The sequence below is a fragment of the Ammodytes marinus genome (genome assembly GCF_949987685.1).
Source record: "Ammodytes marinus genome assembly, chromosome: 11".
Classification (NCBI taxonomy): Eukaryota; Metazoa; Chordata; class Actinopteri; order Uranoscopiformes; family Ammodytidae; genus Ammodytes; species Ammodytes marinus.
Genome location: NC_137215.1, coordinates 11,410,566 through 11,430,489, shown reverse-complemented (window position 1 = coordinate 11,430,489; position 19,924 = coordinate 11,410,566). Strand labels below are relative to the sequence as shown.

Here is a 19,924-nt window from a genome sequence, read left to right as displayed (position 1 = left end):
AGGTTGGAGAAGCTGTGTGGAGAAAATGCACAGACCTGAACATCACTTCCTCTCACATTGCCCCAAATTGACTGGCAACAAGTGTTTAGTAAATTTTTAAAACAATCAAATTGTATCATTACCCTGAGGACCTACTACAAATATTAATGGGGGAAGAAAAGTTCCCCTTTCTTGCAGGTCCATTTATTTTCACATGCCACAACCTGAGGGAATGATCACTTACCAGGCCTTACTGTTTGATTTTCATGATTATTAGTTTTCTTAGGTAGCCTAGCCTACATGTTCTTTAGATGAAGATGAATATTTTTATTTTTTGCATTCTTTAATATAGCCTATCTATCATATTTTATGATATATTTATTATATTATTTTATTATATGCTACCTTTTTGTAATATCTGTAATGCTTTGGCAATACTGTTTCACAACAAAAGTCATGCCAATAAAGCTTTTTGAATTGAATTGAGGGAGAGAGAGATTGAAATAGATAGAGAGAGAGAGAGAGAGAGAGAGAGAGAGAGAGAGAGAGAGAGAGCGAGAGAGCGAGAGAGAGAGAGAGAGAGGAAAATGGGTGGACGGAAAGTCCCCGTGTGGAAATCCCCTTGACTTGGGCTTTTTCCTTTTTTTTAAAACTAGAGCGGACGTGTTTGTACTCTTTTGAAAGGCTTCGCGAGGCTGCGAAGGCTCCTAAATAGATCTGATAGTGAAGGAAAAGAGAAGGTTGAATGGCGCCGAGCAGCGCTGCGGTGAGGCTGAGTGAAGTGGCTGAGAGAGGACGAGCCTGAGCATCCGGGAGGGCTTTGTTATTACCTCCGACATATTACACAGGTAAGACAGCCGTCCTCCCTCCCTCTGCCTCCCCATGTGGACCACATTTGTTACCGAAAGGGGGGCGAGACTCGCTGACTACATCACGCTTTGGGCCTAGGGTAATGTATGGTCGTGTTTCTGGGGGGGACATGGAGGAAGCTTGAAGCCTGCTCACGACAGTGGCTTTGACAGCCATTGTTTACAAAGACGTCACCCTCAGGCGGATAACAGGGGCATTTAAACAGCCGAGTGTGGCGTCGGCACCGCTGCACTGTGTCAATAGCCGCGCCGGCAGACGCGATTGAAGGCTACATTGTATCAAAAGGTAGTTGTCATTGGAATTACGCAAGCCTTTAACGTCAGCAAAGTCAACTGTTGTTGTGTTTTTGTATAGCCAGCCACCCTACACAGTGGCCACCTTGCCGTGTGTCTCCTGTCTGCCAGCGGTGTCAACACACCAAACAGCGACTGATGATTCGTGTCGACATGCTCGCTGACATCCATGTGTCTGTTGTCTGTTCCCCTCATGTGACTGACTACTAGCCCTGTTTTAGCATTGGCCTGCTCTGTTGTTGCACCTGCTGCTATTTAGGTAGGCTAATAAGAAAAAGAAGGCACCGCACCGAGGGGCCGAAGCCTTCAGGTGTTTTGACTGTGAACTTTAGACAGTAGCTGTGGCGGCTTCTAAAGAGGCTAAAATGAGGATGTTATTCTAAGTATATACAAAAAAAAAAGTCAGCTCAAACTCCAGGCCTTGCTGACCAACACTTTTGCTACTTCCTGTTAACTGCTTACAGGCTCTTCATTTTGGGTGGAATAATCCTTTAAAACCTCCATCGTGGTGCACTTGAGCAGTAGGCTACACTCTGTTCTCCTGCAATAGGCCTACCTCTACTGTCAGGTTATAAGTAGGCTACAAACCAAAATATAACACTAAGTGTCAGAAAGCTAGCTTTACATGTTTGGCTTCAAGCTGAATTTTCCTCACTGTAATCTGGAAACTTTACTATTTGGGCACAACTGTTGCACTTCTGCTTGTGTTAAACACAGATAAGCTAATGTTAGGTTAACATATATTAAAGTTAATGTTCCTCAAGCTTTGGTTTTGAGAACAGTTTCATTTTGCAATCTGAACTGAAAATCCAGCATCCTACTGACACTGGTTTCAAAGTTTTTCTAAGGATTCCTATCCTCATGCTATTTAAAACAAAAACTTAATGTAAGCTGACAATTTTGTCCTCTAGAGAAAGGTGATGGCGAGGAAGGCGGTCCTGGTGCAGTCGGTGTGACCTTCCTGGCAGCCTGGGAAGCCCTGGGTGGCCTTCAGTTCAAGTTTGGAAAGCACCAGTTTTATCATAGGAAGGCTTTGAGCTCAGTGGGACACTGGGACACGCTGTTTAGGGGAAAATCAGGACGAAAAAGGAGAATTAAATGAACAAACAAGAGCTCAAAGGAGTTCTTTGTTTCCTTTATTCCATTTGGTCTTTAGTGGAAAAGTACTAAACAGTTTTCACAGTGCCTCCCCCCCCACCTCCTCCCAGAAAAAAATATAAATTAAGTTGCGTCTTGAGCCTCAATTAATAAGGTAGGGGAATCTCCGCTGAACATTTCCCACCAGTCACTGTGTGTGTGTTTGCTATTATTTTCTCCTTTTGCTCTACAGATGAAATAACATACCCACACACATTCCCTTGTCTCTCTATCCAGTTTCCACGTTGTTCGGTCAGCGGCGGTCGGTGGTGCCGCCTCCTCTTCCTCCTGGTTCCTCTTCCTCCCCTCCTTCCGTCCGCCATGTCGCAGGGCCAGAACTTCCTTCCCAAGTTCCTGTTTGTCTCCAACCTGCTGAAAGCGGTGAAGATCCGCCAGCGCGTGCCCAACGACGTGGTGAAGCTGGCGGCCAGTGGTGGCGGCGGCGGCCTCATGCACCACCTGCGAGGCATGCACCGCTACACCCTGGAGATGATAGCCATGAATCACTTCCCGCAGGCCTTCAGGGAGGTGGTGCAGGCCGCCATCTTGGACCGGGCCATGCAGTGCTCGCTGGAGCAGGAGAAGAAGCTCAACTGGTGTCGGGAGGTGAAGAAGATGGTGCCCTTACGAACCAACGGTAAGAGCGAGATTCTACTACCGGTGTTGGGAAAGTTTGGTAAAAGTCTGGACTCTCGGGTGGATTCCAGGTTTTTCTATGATTTTTCTTATTCATGGGTGAAGTTGTGAGCAGTGTTGTGCTGAAGTTTTGGGATGTTATATCACAGGCAAGGAGTTGTGTATTTCTGGGTCAACAGTTGGTAACAACACTGACTTTGTTGTGGGTAAACCAGGGATTCCCGTTCAGGTAGGTTCAAGTCCAGTGAGGGTCCTTAGGCAATATCTTTAATGCTTACTGCTTACCTCCAGTTGTAAATCGCTTTGGATAAAATTGTCTGCTATGCTTACAATGACCTGTAATGTAATGTAATATGAATAGGAGCTTATGGGTGAAGCTCCGTGAACTTAGGAGCAGTGTGGTGAGGTTTTGTGTAGTTTTATCACATGTTGGGTGTTTTACATTAAGTAGTTGTGTATTTTTGGATCACTATGAATAGAAGCTGTCGGAGCAGAAGGTTTTGGTGGCATTTAATGTAAAGTTCAGCAACATGAATTATCCTATCCTGATGTCAAATGTTAGTTCCCTTGTATTCAGGAACTGCGATCTTTATTGCTCAGGGCGGAGGATGTGTTCGGCTGTTGTTTCATTTTCTGTTGTACCTGTTTATGAGTCAGACAGGCCTAATTGATATGTAAAGTCTGAGATGTCATTACTCACAAGCAGGGTTACTGTAAATGACAACAATGAAGGGACCCAGGTTCCGCTTTCACATACACTCATTTAGCAGCCCCCTTGGTTTTACTGTGCCGAGCTGAGCCTTTTGAGTTCAGTCAGCACAGTTGCTAAGTCATGTTTTCTGTTAAGTGGATGTCACAATACGGGAACATCCCAGAGTAGGCAAACATTCAGACAGGGGCCTGATTACTTCTGATCATAGCTCTATACTGGGAAACTCTCCAGCCGTCACATGCACAACTGTTATTTACTGTCGATGTTTCAGACCTGACTATTTCCACCAGTTTTTCATTTACAACATTAGGGGTTTGTCCCTTCTCTTTCTGTGTGGGTGTGTGAGGAGTGTGAATGTCAGTGGATGTTAAAACATCTCAAATCATTTTAAGTTTCCCCAAAGGCCTTACTGACGTAATTTTATGTCGCTTTCTTTGTGACTGTCAGGTGTCACAGTTCATTGGGCCTTGTTAAATCAATTGTGTCCAAATCCAACTGCGGCTGGCCTTTTTCTCTAAATAGATTCTTATTACATTTAACACATCTGGTGTGTACATCAGTCTCATGACTATTTTTAGTAGAGTAGGGGAAAAAATAGTCATTGAACAGAAGAAGGAAGCGGAAATCAAGCTATGTAGTAAGTTTGTCTTAAACGTGAGTTTCCAAAGGAAGCGATCAACACGTAGCACATGTAGTACATTTTTATATTGACCACATCTCAAAATTTCTTTGAACAGTTACTGGATGGATGAGAAAAAATTCCTGAACATTCAGTGTTTTCTGTCGTGGTGCTTTTCTTCGTAGATTGTGAAACTGTATGTGAGGAGGCCCCCTGGCAATTTTGATGTTAGTAATAACCAAAGGAGTTCCTGTAACTCCCATCTACTCATGGTTTCTCTTTAGGAAGACCCCTGAATTGATGTCAAAGTCATCTAACTGACTTTGTTGCCAGTAACCTACACAGAATTTCTTGGTTTCGCAAAGATGATGTCATAAAGACGAGACAGAATTTAGAGCCGGACGGTCTAACTCTGAAGGACCCAGACGTGACTTTGAACAGAGGACAGACAACACACACGCACACACACACACACACACACACACACACACACACACACACACACACACACACACACACACACACACACACACACACACACACACACACACACACACACACACACACACACACACACACACACACACACACACACACACACACACACACACACACACACACACACACACACACACACACACACACACACACACACACACACACACACACAGGACTGACTGACTGACTGCTGCTGCTGACTCACTGGAGCTCAACATAGAGACACGGACACTCAGGATCAGTCTCCACGTCGACTGGGACTTACATTTGCCTGATAGCACAGGTCTCAGGTCATCTGTGTGATCATACAGGAGATTAGAACTTCTTACTAATAATTACAATCTTCCCCAAAACCCAACATCATTCCCAAGCTATCAGAAATCCAACTGACCATCATGTTTACAAGCAAAACGGCTTTAAAAAAAACATCCACTCCCCGGCTATTACAGATCACCATTTTTCCTGTTTCATGCAACTTTCACCAGCCAGTGAAGAAATGCATTATTGAAATCCTGTGTACCTCTACAGTCCTGAATGTCTAGGATGCGTCCAAGGGTTTTTCCCCGAACAGCATCCCATGTCTGTCATGTGTCCCCAACAGGCAGGATTTGTTCAGCTACACTACATTCTGTATGAGCAGAAAACACACACACACACACACAACCAACCACAGTGTTCTTGCCTTAAAGGTCCAGAGGTCTTAATGTGCTATCCACATTATTTAATAAAGTACACACACACTCGAGTTTGATATCTCCAGTTTTCAAAGCAGAAGTTAAAATAGACTTGTCCTGAGCTTGTTTCGTTGGACTTGCAGACAAAGAGTGTGGACACAAACCTAGAGCTTCATTGGAAAGTGAAAAGTGAAAAGCACAAACACAAAGCCAAACTTTTGGTGAGTGTCACCTGGATGCCAAGCGGTAAAGGATTACATTTGGCCCTACAATGGTTTGTTTTCAGGAAGCGTCCCAGCTTGCTGGAGAGGAAGTGTCTATATTTAGACAGATGGGACTGGCAGACTGTCTTTCATCTCTAGTCATCAGGCTGCTCAATTCAGGGTCAAAAGTCTGTGTGTTTTCGGTGCACAAGAGGAGCTGATTATACATGGGTGTTTGGGCGTTTGTGTCTATTCTTGTCGGTCTGTTACATATCTCTAGTGAAGATGCCTTTTCATACTAGAGAGCTGTGCATTTTATGATTTTTTGTTGAAAGTGATGCAAGAGCACCGAAATGCAACAACAGCTATCTAGTCTGCAATATTTGTGGATGTTTTTTACTGAAAAGTACAGTGGGATGTCTTGAAAACCACTGTGTCTCACATTACATTCATCTCGCACAACGGATAATGTCATTTGGAGAAATATGATCAAATTTTGGCCTAAAGCAAGATACTTACCATTGGCTGAACTTGACTCTTGTACTGTGAACAACAGTGTGTGTGTGTGTGTGTGTGTGTGTGTGTGTGTGTGTGTGTGTGTGTGTGTGTGTGTGTGTGTGTGTGTGTGTGTGTGTGTGTGTGTGTGTGTGTGTGTGTGTGTGTGTGTGTGTGTGTGTGTGTGTGTGTGTGTGTGTGTGTGTGTGTGTGTGTGTGTGTGTGTGTGTGTGTGAACTATTGCCAGGTAAACGTTACTGTACAGAGGACAGATCATAAAAGCTTAAATAATATATCTCCACACTCGCAGTACATCTGAATAGGTCTGTGCATTTCAGCACTCGTAAATCACCAGCTTTATCGGGGGTTGATAGCAGTAGTTAAAACGATAACATTCCATCCTGTCCAAGCCACACCCCTGTGGAAAGTCCAGCACCAGCTGAGTAGCATTGATGAGTTGGGATCATAGGAGGGGAACACACACAAACGTACAAAAGGCAGAAGTCAGTGCGGGGAAATTCCTGTGTTTAGTGTGGCAACAGGGTTTTTCATTGCTGCACACATTGACAAACATGGGCCCCGCTGTTTCACAATGAGAAAAAGACCCAGTGCTGCCATAGGAGACTAAATAAAATTCCATGTTTTTTACGTTGCTAATGCTCTTACAAACACAGACAAAAGCCTTTTGAGAAACCAGACCCTTTTTCTCTTCGGACAGCTGTGATGAAGAAGCAGTTATCTTTGACATGACACAAGCCTACATATCTTTTTGGATTGCGTTGGCAGATAAAGAAACAAAAGTATTGCCATGAAGTAAGAAAAATATAAATATTTTATGAAAATTTAAATTCAGACTAGCATGGTAAAAGACAAGCTTTGTCTGTAGTATGTGCGTAATTTAAGACATGTCTGGGTCTAGACACCAGATAGTGCGACAACTGACCCGACGGCCTGGAAATCCCCGGACTTTTGTTACGTGTGTGTGAGAGTATATGTGTGCGTGCACACAGACACTGCAGTTGCCTGTTCTGTTGTGTATGCTCACTGTGTTTGCATTAGTGTGGGGCCCTGCCACAATATTTTAAAGTTTGTGTCTTGTGCACAAAATCAAATCGCCTGTAGCACTGATATCATGTGTTTTGTCCATGTGTCTAATAGGAGATGGGAACTGTTTGCTCCACGCTGCTTCTCAATACATGCTGGGCGTTCAGGACACAGACCTGGTGCTTCGGAAAGCCCTCCATGGTGTTTTGAAAGAGACGGACACGGGCGTCTTTAGAGCTCGCTTCCAGGCAGAGCTGCTCCATTCCCAAGAGTTCACCCAGACAGGACTTCGATACACCACTATGGTATGAACCATTAGAATAGTTCCATGGCGAAAACCCTTTCTTTTTACTTTGCTTATACAGAATAGTTCAAGCTAGGATATAAACAAGCATCATTCTCCTTATTTTCCAAACAAAGATATTTTATGGAATGACTTTACGCAAATGAATCCTAACACAGAACTGTTCTCATCCTAACTCCTAGTTTGTGTATATGTGTGTGTCCGCTTTCCCAGAACTGGGAAGAGGAGTGGGAAAAGATTGTGAAAATGGCGTCTCCACTCTCCAATTGCAACGGCCTCCAGTTTGACTCCCTGGAGGACATTCACATCTTCATCCTCTCCAACATTCTCCGCAGACCCATCATCGTCATCGCAGGTACTTTCTATCTTCTCAAAAGTTGGTTGTTTGCTCCTTGTTAGATCAAAGGCTTCACTGGTCTTGTTTCAGCATGTCTTTCAGTGATACAGAAGGTGAGGGTATCTCCTCAGCCGCGAGCCTCAACATTTGGCTGTTAGTTGCTTCAATTCTTCATAGCGTTTGATTTGACTGTGTCCCCAACTATTTACGCTAGCAGACGTAAAGTGGATGTTGTGCGTTTATAAACTGTAGGGAAGGTAAATGTGTTGAAAAATATGTTTCAATACACTTAATGAATAGCAAAATAGGGGAAGGTGGGGTGATTTGTGCAACTTTTTACTCAAAGTGATTTTAAAGTGAGGCCTTGACAGTTATGTCTCCAACTCAAATATGTACATATATTTCAGGATGTTGTGCATCCCTGGCAATAAAAACTTTGGATCTGGAATAAACTGTTTAAGAAATATAGCTTTCGGAAAAAAAGTTGTCTTGTCGCACAAATCACCCCACTACGTGGGGTGATTTGTGCGTCATTGTGTCACAATGACAAAGTCACCATCATCATCTTTCTGGCCATCTGAACTCTCATCAGTGGTGTCGTTAAGTGGAATTGAGATGTCACTCTCTTCTGAGCTACTGTAGACAATCACTTTCTTTTGGTGACCAGCGTATACAGCCATGCCACTGGCGCAACTCTCAGAAATGTACTTTGCACTAGTTGCTCCGTGCTTGTGGAACCAACTGCCACCTGACAAATGTGATTCCCCCTACATTTCTGCCTTTAAATCAAGGCTCAAAACCCATATGTACACCCTGGTGTTTCCTCCCCATTAACTATCTTACCTCTGCACTACTATCTGTGTTTATGTGGATGTATGGGCTTTACGTCTTTTATTTTGGTTATTGTTATTGTACCTTCATTGTTTACCTACTGAATGCACTATGTACAGCACTTTGGACAGTGCAAACTGTCATAAATGTGCTTTTATAAATACATTTTACTTACTTACTTACTTATAACTCACCCAGGCCCTTGCGCACAAATCACCCCATCCCCAGAATTTTGGATAATAGGCATGATGCAGCAATTTAGGGTTGACATTGTGCTAACTATATAGACTCAAAGTGTAGCATACCAAAGCACTAAAACATGTGTCAAATGTTTTCAAACGTGTCTATAATTGTTCAGACACAATAATCAAAAAACCTTGATCATGGAAATTTTACTTTGAAAGGCAAAACACAGTTTTTTGAGCTTAAACGTGCTTATATCTTATTCCTTGTGTCTCCCTTCTTTACAGGATGAGTCAAATGGACGGCTCTTCTTAAATATGTGGTCACATTTCCAATTTCTTCCACGGTTTTCTAGAAACAAGGGGTTTTGCAACTTCCAAAATGCACAAATCACCCCACCTTCCCCTATATACATTTTAGAAAGTTGTTGTTGTTCTCACAATGTTTCTGTATTTGCACTAAATACATGCATAAATCACTTATGCTGAGGCATCATTACTAGCATTATTTCTCAAAATCCCCAAATCATTTATCCTTCTTCTAGTAGCTGAAATTTATGATTTAATTCAAGAATATGGCAATGATAAGTCCTAGTAAATGTGTACCAAAACACCTATTGAAAGTGTTCTTGGACAAAATCAGTCGTCACTCTAAAATTGCTGTTCTTTCAACAGACCAGGTGGTCAGAAGTATGAAATCTGGCTCCTCCATCTCTCCTCTGAATGTGGGTGGGATTTATCTGCCGCTCCACTGGCCGCCCACAGAGTGCTACAAATACCCGATAGTGCTTGGCTACGACTCTCAGCACTTTGCACCCCTCATCACCATCAAAGACAGTGGTCCAGGTATGAAAACGCTGAGAGACGGTTGTTAAGTAACTGACACAAAATGGAGGAAAAAACGTGCCTGTTTTCAAGATGCGCATGTTTTACATGTACATCTTTTGGTTTGAATTAACCAGAGATCCGAGCGGTACCGCTGATCAACCCGGGACGGGGCGGCTTTGAGGAGCTGAAGGTCCACTTTCTAATGGAGAAAGAACATCCGCAGAAAGAGAGGCTGCTCAAAGAATACCTGCTGCTTATAGAGATCCCCGTCATAGGCTTGGGCTACGACCCCACACGCATCATCAATGCTGCACGGTACCTATACGCTCTGTCCCCTAAATGGACTTAATGAATACACATTTATGTTAAATGCAGCTCAGGAATGAAGAGGTGTATTTCAGGTTAATCACTGTAGATCACTAATACTGAAGTGTAACCTCTTGAAACCTAACCAGCACACTGATGCCAATAGCTATATTTAGCTATATATTTACTGAAAAAGTACAAAATCACAATAAAGTGCAGTAAAGTAAAATAACCCCATTGTTTTTCCATTATCCAAGGCTGGATGAGGGCAACCTCCCAGAAGACATGAACCTGATGGAAGACTACCTGCAGCTTGTCAACCATGAGTACCAGCGCTGGCAGGAGGACAAGGAGCAGGCGTGGGCCGCCCAGCCACAGCGCCCGCCACCCTTCTCCGTCTCCCAGCTCTCCCTCATCGAGATCCGCTGTGCCACACCGCGATGCACCTTTTATGTCTCTGTCGACACGCAGCCGCATTGCCACGAGTGCTTCGAAAAGCGACAGGCCACTACTCCTGGTGGGGCAAGGATAGAAGGTGTGGTGCATACCAAGGGAGGGGGGCTTCATGGCGGGATAGGAATAATAGGAGTATCACAGACTGAGGTGAGCTGCAGAGGAGGCCATAGCAGCAGCAGCCCACCAGCCTCCTCGTCTGGGAGAGGGGTGGTGTTATCCAGCCCCCGTTCAGCCCCGCCCACCGCTCCCAGCCTCAGCCTGTACAGTGAAACTCACGCCATGAAGTGCAAGACGCCCGGCTGCCTCTTCACCCTCAGCGTGGAGCACGATGGACTTTGTGAGCGCTGCTTCAACTCCAGGCAGAACCACGGACCCCCTGGAGCTGGAACGGCTGCTACCGGACACCCGTGCCCCAATGGGGGGCCTCCAGTCCCCCACACGGCCCAGGGCCCTGGCTGGACCCAGTGGGGGGGCCGTGAGACAGAGACGGAGCGCTGCAGCATGTGTAGACAGGAGGCTTTTAGGATATTCAATGGCCTGTGTCCACCCTGCATGCAGAGACAGCAGGCTCCGGAGAGAGGAGAGCCACAGCAGAACAACCACCCCAGGACCGAGGCATCGTCTTCAGCTTGGACTCAGGCAAGGGACACTGAGCGGCCGTGCCTCACCCTAACGCCGGGGCATGCCTCAGCCTGGCAAGCCCCTCACGCCCGGCCTTGTAAAAGATCTGGCTGCCAGTTTTTTGGGACGCCAGAGAAGTTGGGATTCTGCACTATTTGCTACGTAGACTATCAGACCAACCACCGTAAGTCTTTGAAAAAGCACAATAAAGAGTGTTTAAACATAAAGTTATTTGAAACCAATTTCAACTTGTTTTGTATTATAGGAAAAGTTGTGGTGTAAAGTTCAATTGAGTTTCTATACTCTGTGTCAAATCATATGGGACATTGCTTTAATTGACCACTGTCTGTTCCAGACCTGACCCCTCCCCAACACCCTGCCCCTGCCCCTGCCCCAGCTCCTGCCCCAGCTCCTGCCCCAGCTCCAGCTCCTGCCCCAGCTCCTGCCCCTGCCCCTGTCCCTGTCCAGAACCGGCATGGTGTGGAGGCCGGCTTCCAGAACACCTCACGATGTCGCGGCCCTGGGTGTGGTGCAGGTGGCAAGGCGATGCTGGAGGGCTACTGCGACAAGTGCTACGTCAAAGAGCAAAGCACACGGCTCAACCAAGCGGCACTTCGCACACCACACTCCCCTCCTCTGGTTGTGGTACGTGTCTGCTATATCTCCTTCTGTTTCTGTGGTACTTGACTCTGCCTTAATCAACTCCCACAATCAAATAACCACGAGTGGTTTGTGTCAAATAGCCTGTATCAATTGACCTTTCTCCTCCCTTCTTTGCTCTCCCTTTCTTTCTCTAAACAAAAAGCGTGAGCGAGCAGTCAAACCCAGATCTTCGCAGCAATCCCAGACCCAGACCCAGACTCAGTGCCGGCGGAGTGGCTGCAGTAATGTGTCCCCAGGTTGCACAGACCTCTGCCCAGAGTGCCACACGCGCGGTCAGGGAAGAGAGGCGGGCAGGCGGGCGCAGGCGCCCAAGGAAAAGTCCAAGCAGCGGTGCCGGACGCAGGGCTGCGACCACTACGCCAACCAGGAGAAACAGGGCTACTGCAATGAGTGTGACCACTTCAAACAGATCTACCGTGGCTGACTACGTACACACCCACGCAAGCAAAAATCATGATGACACATCGCTAGCACGCTAGAGCCACCGCACCTGCTGCGGGCGCCCCATGCCAGTCAATGCACCTCTGATACTAACTAACCAACTAACTAACTAGCTAGTGACTTACTAGTAACCTTATGGCCTGAAAAATCCAACCCCCCATGTAGAATGTGAAGAGAGAGTGTGTGTACATGGGGGGTGGGAGGGGGGAAGGTGTGTGTGTGTGTGTGTGTGTGTGTTCACAGTAGACATGGCCTCCAGAATACCTCTTTGTGCAATTATTATCGTCATCTGATCTGATGTGCCATGTGCACTTACACGGGGAGAGGTTTGGCTTCATGTCAGAGCAACTGACTTAACTCTTGTGTACAATATGTATTTAGAGGTACGTAGTGAATCGTGCCGGACAAAGTGATTGTATGTTGACATAACAAGAAGCATCTGACATTGCTTTCCATACCACAGCCAAGGATTTATACACCCCTCTATACCCCCCTCCCCCCCAGTATGGCTGTCTTAACCCATCTGTGTACCTGTCTGTCTGCCTGTCTGTCTAGCATTTGCTCTGTAGAGTGAGGGATGCAATGCTTGGGAAAGCCCAGCAATAAAACTGTGGAAGTTGTATGCAGAAGTGAGACAAACTGGGCCAAAGCAAGCACTTGACACATTAGCTTAGTTCTCCAAAAACACTCAGTTGTGTCCTCTAAAAATAGACAAATATTTGCCATGAAAGGCTCTTGCAATCAACATTGTAAAAGTTTAAGAATTTACTTGATGCCATAAGTCAGTCAATAGCGGTGTTAGTTTATACTTTGAGGTAAATTATCCTTAGTATTGTTGCTTATCTTTTATCTAAAGTTAACATTGTCAATCGCTAGATATGGAAGGTAAAAACAGAGTACGTGTCTGAACAGTGCAAGACAGACAGGGCAGGCCCCTGCTAGTTTTGGTGCTACATGTACAGAAATACAAGCCTCTCCATTGTAGCCAACATGCTGGCAGTGTCAGCGGTCAGAAGACAGAGAACACAGTAGAGACAGGACTCATTCTCTTTATATTCCTCCTGTCCTTCCTTTTATTTACCCTCTTCTCCTCAAACAGATCTGTTGCCTTGGATGTTGTTTTCCTGTTTACTTATCACTTAAGCACCTATAAATGCATACACACAAGCACAGAAGTGTAGTAGCTCCACTTCTGTCAGAAGGGGATTGCCAACTATAGAGAACTGAGAACATAATGATGCGTGGCCTCTGGAAGATTATCCACCATACCACCATAAATAGACATGCACATGCCAACAAAGCTCTGTGAGATTGTATGTGCCCCCCTAGCTTGAGGTGATGTGAAGGTAAACAAACCTGTAGAGAAAGGCATTCCTCTCTGCTCCACCCCACTGGACAATTTCAAAACTTCAGTGAGCAATTCCATTGCCTGCTTGGCTAATCTCGTTTATCTGAATGTGTTTCGTGCTGCTGCTACAACAGCACAGTATTGAGGCTGATCCTCAATAAGTTTTTGCCTTTAAGTAGTGATTGAAATTTTATGGACCAGAGGGGCCTGATCAGTGATCCTGGATCAGTGCTCCCACCTATAAAATGCTTTTGTGAATATGGATCTTGGTCAATATTGTAGGACCTTCCAACCCCGATGCCTCATCTCCAAAACACACACACGCAAACACACACACGCAAACACACAATGTACACATGTGTGCGTCTGGAATACACAAAACTGACATTCCTGTTTTCTTTTTTTGGGGATTTTTTAATGTATTTTGATATATTTGGTTTGGTTTCTGCCAACAAAAAGAAAAAAAATACATGTGCCATCAATCGCCAAACAGTTGTTGTTACCTCCTTAAAAATGACCAGCCTGAACCATTCAGTACTAACTAGATGCCACAGATAGACATCTCCAATGTTGTGTAACCACAGACCAGAGCTTATCAAGCTCGCTCATGTTAAAAATCCCCTAATGGATACTACCTTTTTACGAGTATGTATTTTACCCAAATGCGAAGAAATATTTATCTACAGAGATAACCTCAAGAATAAAACATTTATCAGACTTGCATGTAAGTCAAATGTGATATCAACTGGAACTGTCATTCCCCTCATACTTCTGCTAAAGAACCCCACTGCTGTAGGCAGATGTCCATCTGTGGCTCTGGATAGAAACGCATAAACAAACAGGCTCTCGGTCTGCCTTTTCATTCAACTGTATTTAAAGCTGTCGGGCCAGCCCACGTGTTGACGCCCTGTATGTAGAACTCTGTGTGCTTTAATCACCTCTAGACAAACCTTAATCAATTAAAGGCCAATTAGTGGTCAGCTCATCAGGACCCCTTAACAAGTTATTCGGGGTGTTGACTGAGTTTGACTGGGTGGAGAAGTTGCACATGACTTGTCTAAGCTGCTGAGACATTAAGGAATGGTACTCCGACTTGCTAAGGGACATTCCAACAGTAGGAAGAGCATCCGCGTAAGAGCAGAAGGTGTAACAAAACATGCAAACTGTGTGGAAGTTTCTTTGTGTGACCTTTCGACAATAGGGTATTGTATGAAAAAAAGACTGGTTTTCTTTGTTAAGTATTTATTCATATCAAGATATCTGTATTGTGTGATTCAATAATTATTTATATGTCGTCCTGAAATGAATTATTTTTATTAAGAAATCTGAAATCTGTCTAACTTGGTTCTTGTCTCTCTGGTTATTGTGTGTGTGTGTGTGTGTGTGTGTGTGTACTTGCACTTACAGAATTTGTGTGTGTAACACAGCGATCTGCACTACCCAAACATTTTCACATACAGTATGCTTGTGTGTGTGTGTGCTCTTTCAGATTTCTTTCTTATTACAACATCTCTCTATACTACGCTGCATATCGCTTTCCTAGTGCCGTTTCTGCTGAAAAGCAATTGCTCACTATTGGCACCAAATCCATCTCCAGTGTAGGAAGTGCAGTGGGTGCTGCAAAAGTCATCAGATAACTGATCACTGAGGCCTTGTTTAAATGTGGCAGTGCACCATTTTCCCATGCTTAACTGGGTTAGCTCCTTTTCACTTTTTCTTCTTTCCGCCTCCATTGTTCTTTCTTTTTAATACAGTATATACACATTTCCATACAAGGAAAGTACACAGAGAGTTTTTCTTAGGTGCTTTTTTTGTCATCTCTCTATTCAGTTCTCTCCAGGCTCAAAAAAAGTAATCATGTAGAAACACAGTTTACTCAGGAGGAGTGGATCATGCAGTGGGAGGGGGAGTTTGGAGTGAAGGGAGATACAGCATTGTCAGGTGGGGAATTGATAAAAAAAAGTATATATATATATATAAAAGCAGAGGTGACATTTAACGAGAGTGGGACTGCAGGTTTGTGCGTGGGCTTTCTCATCAACCTACAGCTCCTACCACAGTCAGAATGGTATAGGCTGATGTGGTTTCCTGGAAATACCCCAGCAGCATGCAAACACTCCCTTGTGTAACCGTTCCTTTGCACACGGGCGCCGTTTCACTTGACGTTTCGCTGATGTGCAGTTAACCGTCTCATGCAGTGTATAAAAAAAGAATTATATGAAGCACACACATGTTTTTCACAAGTTATGAACCGAGATGTAATGGAGGTGCAGTATAATATATAGTAGTAGCCTATGTATAAAAGAGTCCAGCCAATGTTGAATAAAGTGAACTTTTTTCGCTGTACAGGATTAGATCGAACACAACTCTCATCAGCTTAGTTTCCAGATGCAGCAGGTTTCTTTGAAAGGAAGAGCTGTACAAATGTTTACAAATCTACTTTATAAATGGGTTATATTTCAGTTTCATGTTTGCAATCTGTTTCCTTCCCCCAAAAAATCAGTCATTGGGGACATGCAAGAATCAATTTTTTGTTTAGTTTTTCTGAAAGGTTGTTTGGATGAAATTTAAACATCTGAAGTCTACCACAAAGAATTGTGAATGAATATGTCAACTCTAGATTACAGCACAGTGTCTATAGAATGAACAATGTGTGACTCACTGCCTCCTCTGTTGAAACCCCAAATGTTGCAAAAATCAAAAGTACAGTCGGGGCTCATTTGACAGGAAGTTATGTTATTGTGCAATAGTAAGATGTATCTATGGTTACCTTTGTCTGACCCTTTTCTAAGCAGCAGCTGAGATATATATATATATATATATTCTTTCTTTCTTTCTTTCTTTCTTAGTTCTCAAACTGTTATTATCAGACCAATGGGGGATAATTAGCCAACAGTTTCATCTTTTCAAATATAATTAACAAAGGAGACTCAGAAATGCGTAGTTGTACAGAAACTTTGCATTATGATAATTATATGAATTAGCCTATATATTTATATACACTATTTGTACAAATAAGTGTTGAGTTGCCACCATAGATAGTATTAGCCTACAAACACACACCGTATTCACCAGTGTCGCAGGCGTGACTACAAACAAAGACTACAACTCCCGGGGTCTGATTGTGTTTACGGAAGTGGAGATTGTTGCCATTTTATGTTCACGGTACACACCGGCTTGATTTCGCGCCCGGGCGGCCACACAAGTTAAATCATAGTAAAGGGTAACACCGCCCCCGGGGCACGCATGTGTATTAAAACAAACAGCACGAGACTCGATGCACTGTTGTTGTAGTTGTTGCTCTTAGCTTAGCATGTTGAGTTAGTCAGAAACATATTGTTATTTTACATTTATTTATACACAAAAATGAAACCCCTAGACTCAGACGAAGAGGAAGCTGAGCACCTGGGTGCTTACCAAAAGGAGCTTAGACGTAAGTTAACGTTTGAACGTGCTATAAGAGCTGAAGACTGAGGCGTTGAATGGTTAGCTAATAAACAGTAACTGTGTTAGCTGAAGCTGTGTGTGTCAAAAGTGTGTTATTTACAAAATGGCATACTAAAGGCTAGTTGTGTTTGTGTTATTTAAACTACGGCACCAAGAGGAAAGCGCATGCTATTAGTCTTGTCACTGCCACCTGTTGCTGTGACAGGAAACTGTTCCTCAGTGACGGGAAATAATCCCGATATGAACAAATTCGCATATATTCGCATATATCAAACAAAACAAACATTAGTTTGGCCTGCTCAAATATCAGGATAGCTAACACTAACTACATTGATTGATAGACTCATAAAACATTTGGCAGGACACCGGGTTGATGATTGATACATCATTTTTAAACAATTGCTGGTTTTCAGAATGATTAAAGTACATTCTTGAAATTCATGTAGGCTACATTAATCCAACTGCTTGTTTTGACAATTTAAGATATTTTCCCCACACTTTTTTAGTGAACAAAATGTCACTCATGGCACACATTAATAGCATCAGCTAAATGTGGTGCAACTAATCTATCATTAATTAATGTCATTACTTGCACCTGTGCTTTTCCTCCTGTAACATGCCGAAATATATGCTGTGAAAAAGACATATATTATTATCGGGACTGTCCTTATAAGCAAGGAACTGTATGTTTATCCAATTGGTTTGTAATTTCTAATACCAAGATTATGTTTGGATTTCAGTTCATCCAGTAATACTAATATTAACTGTTAGTTATATTCATTGAAGATGTGGAAAGTTTCGGTATGTCACACATTGTTCTCTAACTCTCATGTGGGTGATGGACAAGGCTTTTGCCACTTCTGTGTTCTGTGCTTGCTGAATTTTATTTTATGTTAAAACAATTTGTTCTGATTGTTCACAGACTCCAACTAAGCTGTCAGTCAGTAGAAATGATATACTTAAAGAAAAAAAAAAATTTTTTTGTGTATGTGTTTTGATTGTAGAGAGGGCCAACCATAGCCTACAGCAGCTGGGCAGCACTCTGGAGCAGCTGCACCCGGATGGAGAAGAGATGGAGCAGCTCAGTGGCAGTGATGGCAGACACTTCACAACCTCGGCCCAAGAAGACAGGGCTGCATGGAGCCAAAAGACACAGAGCGAAGCAGGTGAAGAACCATGCAGGGATTAGTCTGTCTCAATAAAGACATTGTGGTGCTGGTGCATAACCTGGGGGTTTTCCCTACTCGTAATCTCGTTGAGAGACAACAGACAAAGTAATAATAAAATTCTTCTTGTGCGTGTTTGTTTTTACATGTTTGTGTCTGTGTCTCTTGGCATTGTAGTTAATCAACTGAAGAGCCTTCTATTGAAGCAGGGCCGAGACATTCCCTCTCCTCTCTCTCCTTCAAAGAAACAGTCTCCATCCAAGGTAGAAGTGTTGCAGCTTTGATAAACATTTCATTTAATTAAACCTAACGAAAGCCTGTTACCAACTTATTTTTCCGAATAGGAAACATTCTCCATAGTTAGTTAGTTAGTCATAAATCATTAAGGCTTATCCATGACATTAATATTAACTTTCCATTCGGCTGTGTTTTGCCTCTTTTTTTTGTTGTTAATTGTCTCTTTCCTATGTTAGAGAGTACAGCAGGAGGGAAGGTCCAGCTTGCCTTCTTATCAGGATTTGGTCCCAATGATTCACAACCAGTCAGAGTACATCCAACACCTGGAAGCAGAGGTCAAATTATGCAAGGTATGTGCATAAATGTATGTCTGTGTGACATAAATTCTATAATGTCTGGGGCGGTATTTGTTTTTAATAAATGTTTTCTTTGTACGTGACTTCAGGAAGAGCTGCAGGGGATGAAACAGCGGATCAGAGTGGTGGTGGTGGAGAACGAGAAGTTTCAATCGGAACTCAAATCCAAAACTGTGGATGAATCTCTGAAAAACTACACAATCCCAACCTCTGCGGTAATATTGGTTTTGTGTGTGTGTGTGTGTGTGTGTGTGAGATAGAGATAAAATCAGGATATTTAAACTACATACATATGGTAGAACTGTTTACAGACTTGAGCTCGGGTTAAGCCTGGTGATTTGGGTAAAGGGGCTCTTTATAATATGCTGATGTGTTCTTCAGGTGAACGAGAGTGTAGGAAGCAGCTACATAGCTTTCAGTCCAGGCCACAGCGGGCCGCAGAAAGCAGAACTCACAACATGGAAAAAAGAGCTGGTAGGTAATAGTATAATAGGTTCTCTCCTCTCATCTCTTCCAGTTACTGTTACAGTTCTCCTCCTTTGTCTGTAACCCACAGCAGTCATTACATTCTGTGGGGATACTTGAAAATATCCAATAATGTTATAAATATGTTACTTCAAAATGTTATATATTTTATGTGGGTTTTAAGATGAAAAAACCATAATTCACACAGAAATATATATTTTTTTAGTGCTCAAACATACAGCACTTCTGGGGAATTGTGGCAAAATCAGAATCTCATCGCATCCCTTCCTGTTTACTTTCATGATACTGTTCATATTCTCTTCTGAAAATGTTTGTGGTCAGGAACAGTTGAAAGGGATCTACCAGGCCCAGACTGAAAGCTTGGAGGCTCAGGTCATCTCTCTCAGGTAAGTGTACGCAGTTGGGCCAGCGAATTAGGCTTTTTCTTTTCTTTTATTGCTTAAGCATTTAAAAGTGCAATACTCATCTCCTTTCCTCACTGCTTTTCTTTCTCTTTTTCCTCAAATATCTCATCTTTTGCTTCTATCTTCAGGAAGGATCTGTCTGTTAGTCGTAAGGAGTGTGAGGAGGTGAAGGCTCTTCTGAGACACAGGGAGAAACAGGCTGCCAATGCACTGAGGGCTGATGGGGCGCCCCGTGTGGCAGGACTGTGCCTGAAGTGTGCACAGCACGACGCTGTATTGGCTGGGACGCACACAAACCTGCATGTCCAGGCTATTGACAGACTCACAAAGTCAGTGGACACATACACACAC

At 43.5% G+C, this 19,924-nt stretch overlaps 2 protein-coding genes across 2 annotated transcripts in view; both read left to right on the top strand.

Moving 5' to 3' along the window:
- The first annotated feature begins 664 nt into the window (after nt 1–664).
- Nucleotides 665–14,811, top strand: tnfaip3 (tumor necrosis factor, alpha-induced protein 3). Its single transcript, XM_080036918.1, has 9 exons — nt 665–827; nt 2,517–2,916; nt 7,275–7,465; nt 7,678–7,819; nt 9,490–9,660; nt 9,777–9,957; nt 10,206–11,209; nt 11,381–11,670; nt 11,831–14,811. Exons 2-9 carry the CDS (start codon nt 2,601–2,603, stop codon nt 12,110–12,112), a joined length of 2,577 nt encoding a protein of 858 aa, XP_079893044.1. The 5' UTR covers nt 665–827; nt 2,517–2,600; the 3' UTR covers nt 12,113–14,811.
- A 1,962-nt stretch (nt 14,812–16,773) lies between these two features.
- The window catches only part of sdccag8 (SHH signaling and ciliogenesis regulator sdccag8), a 42,008-nt gene continuing 38,857 nt past the window's right edge, over nt 16,774–19,924 (top strand). The window contains exons 1-8 of the mRNA XM_080036290.1: nt 16,774–16,910; nt 17,929–18,090; nt 18,268–18,353; nt 18,564–18,677; nt 18,773–18,898; nt 19,065–19,157; nt 19,491–19,555; nt 19,702–19,902. Coding sequence (XP_079892416.1) covers nt 16,844–16,910; nt 17,929–18,090; nt 18,268–18,353; nt 18,564–18,677; nt 18,773–18,898; nt 19,065–19,157; nt 19,491–19,555; nt 19,702–19,902 — 914 coding nt within the window. The 5' untranslated portion in view covers nt 16,774–16,843. The remainder of the gene's footprint in view (nt 16,911–17,928; nt 18,091–18,267; nt 18,354–18,563; nt 18,678–18,772; nt 18,899–19,064; nt 19,158–19,490; nt 19,556–19,701; nt 19,903–19,924) is intronic.

What these genes read in the sequence shown, in the direction of transcription:
- tnfaip3 (XM_080036918.1), top strand. Translation starts at nt 2,601, where the DNA reads ATGTCGCAGGGCCAGAACTTCCTTCCCAAGTTCCTGTTTGTCTCCAAC. An exon ending in GGTGCCCTTACGAACCAACG is followed by an intron (nt 2,917 to 7,274) that starts GTAAGAGCGAGA and finishes TGTGTCTAATAG; the next exon opens with GAGATGGGAACTGTTTGCTC. An exon ending in ACCCATCATCGTCATCGCAG is followed by an intron (nt 7,820 to 9,489) that starts GTACTTTCTATC and finishes TTCTTTCAACAG; the next exon opens with ACCAGGTGGTCAGAAGTATG.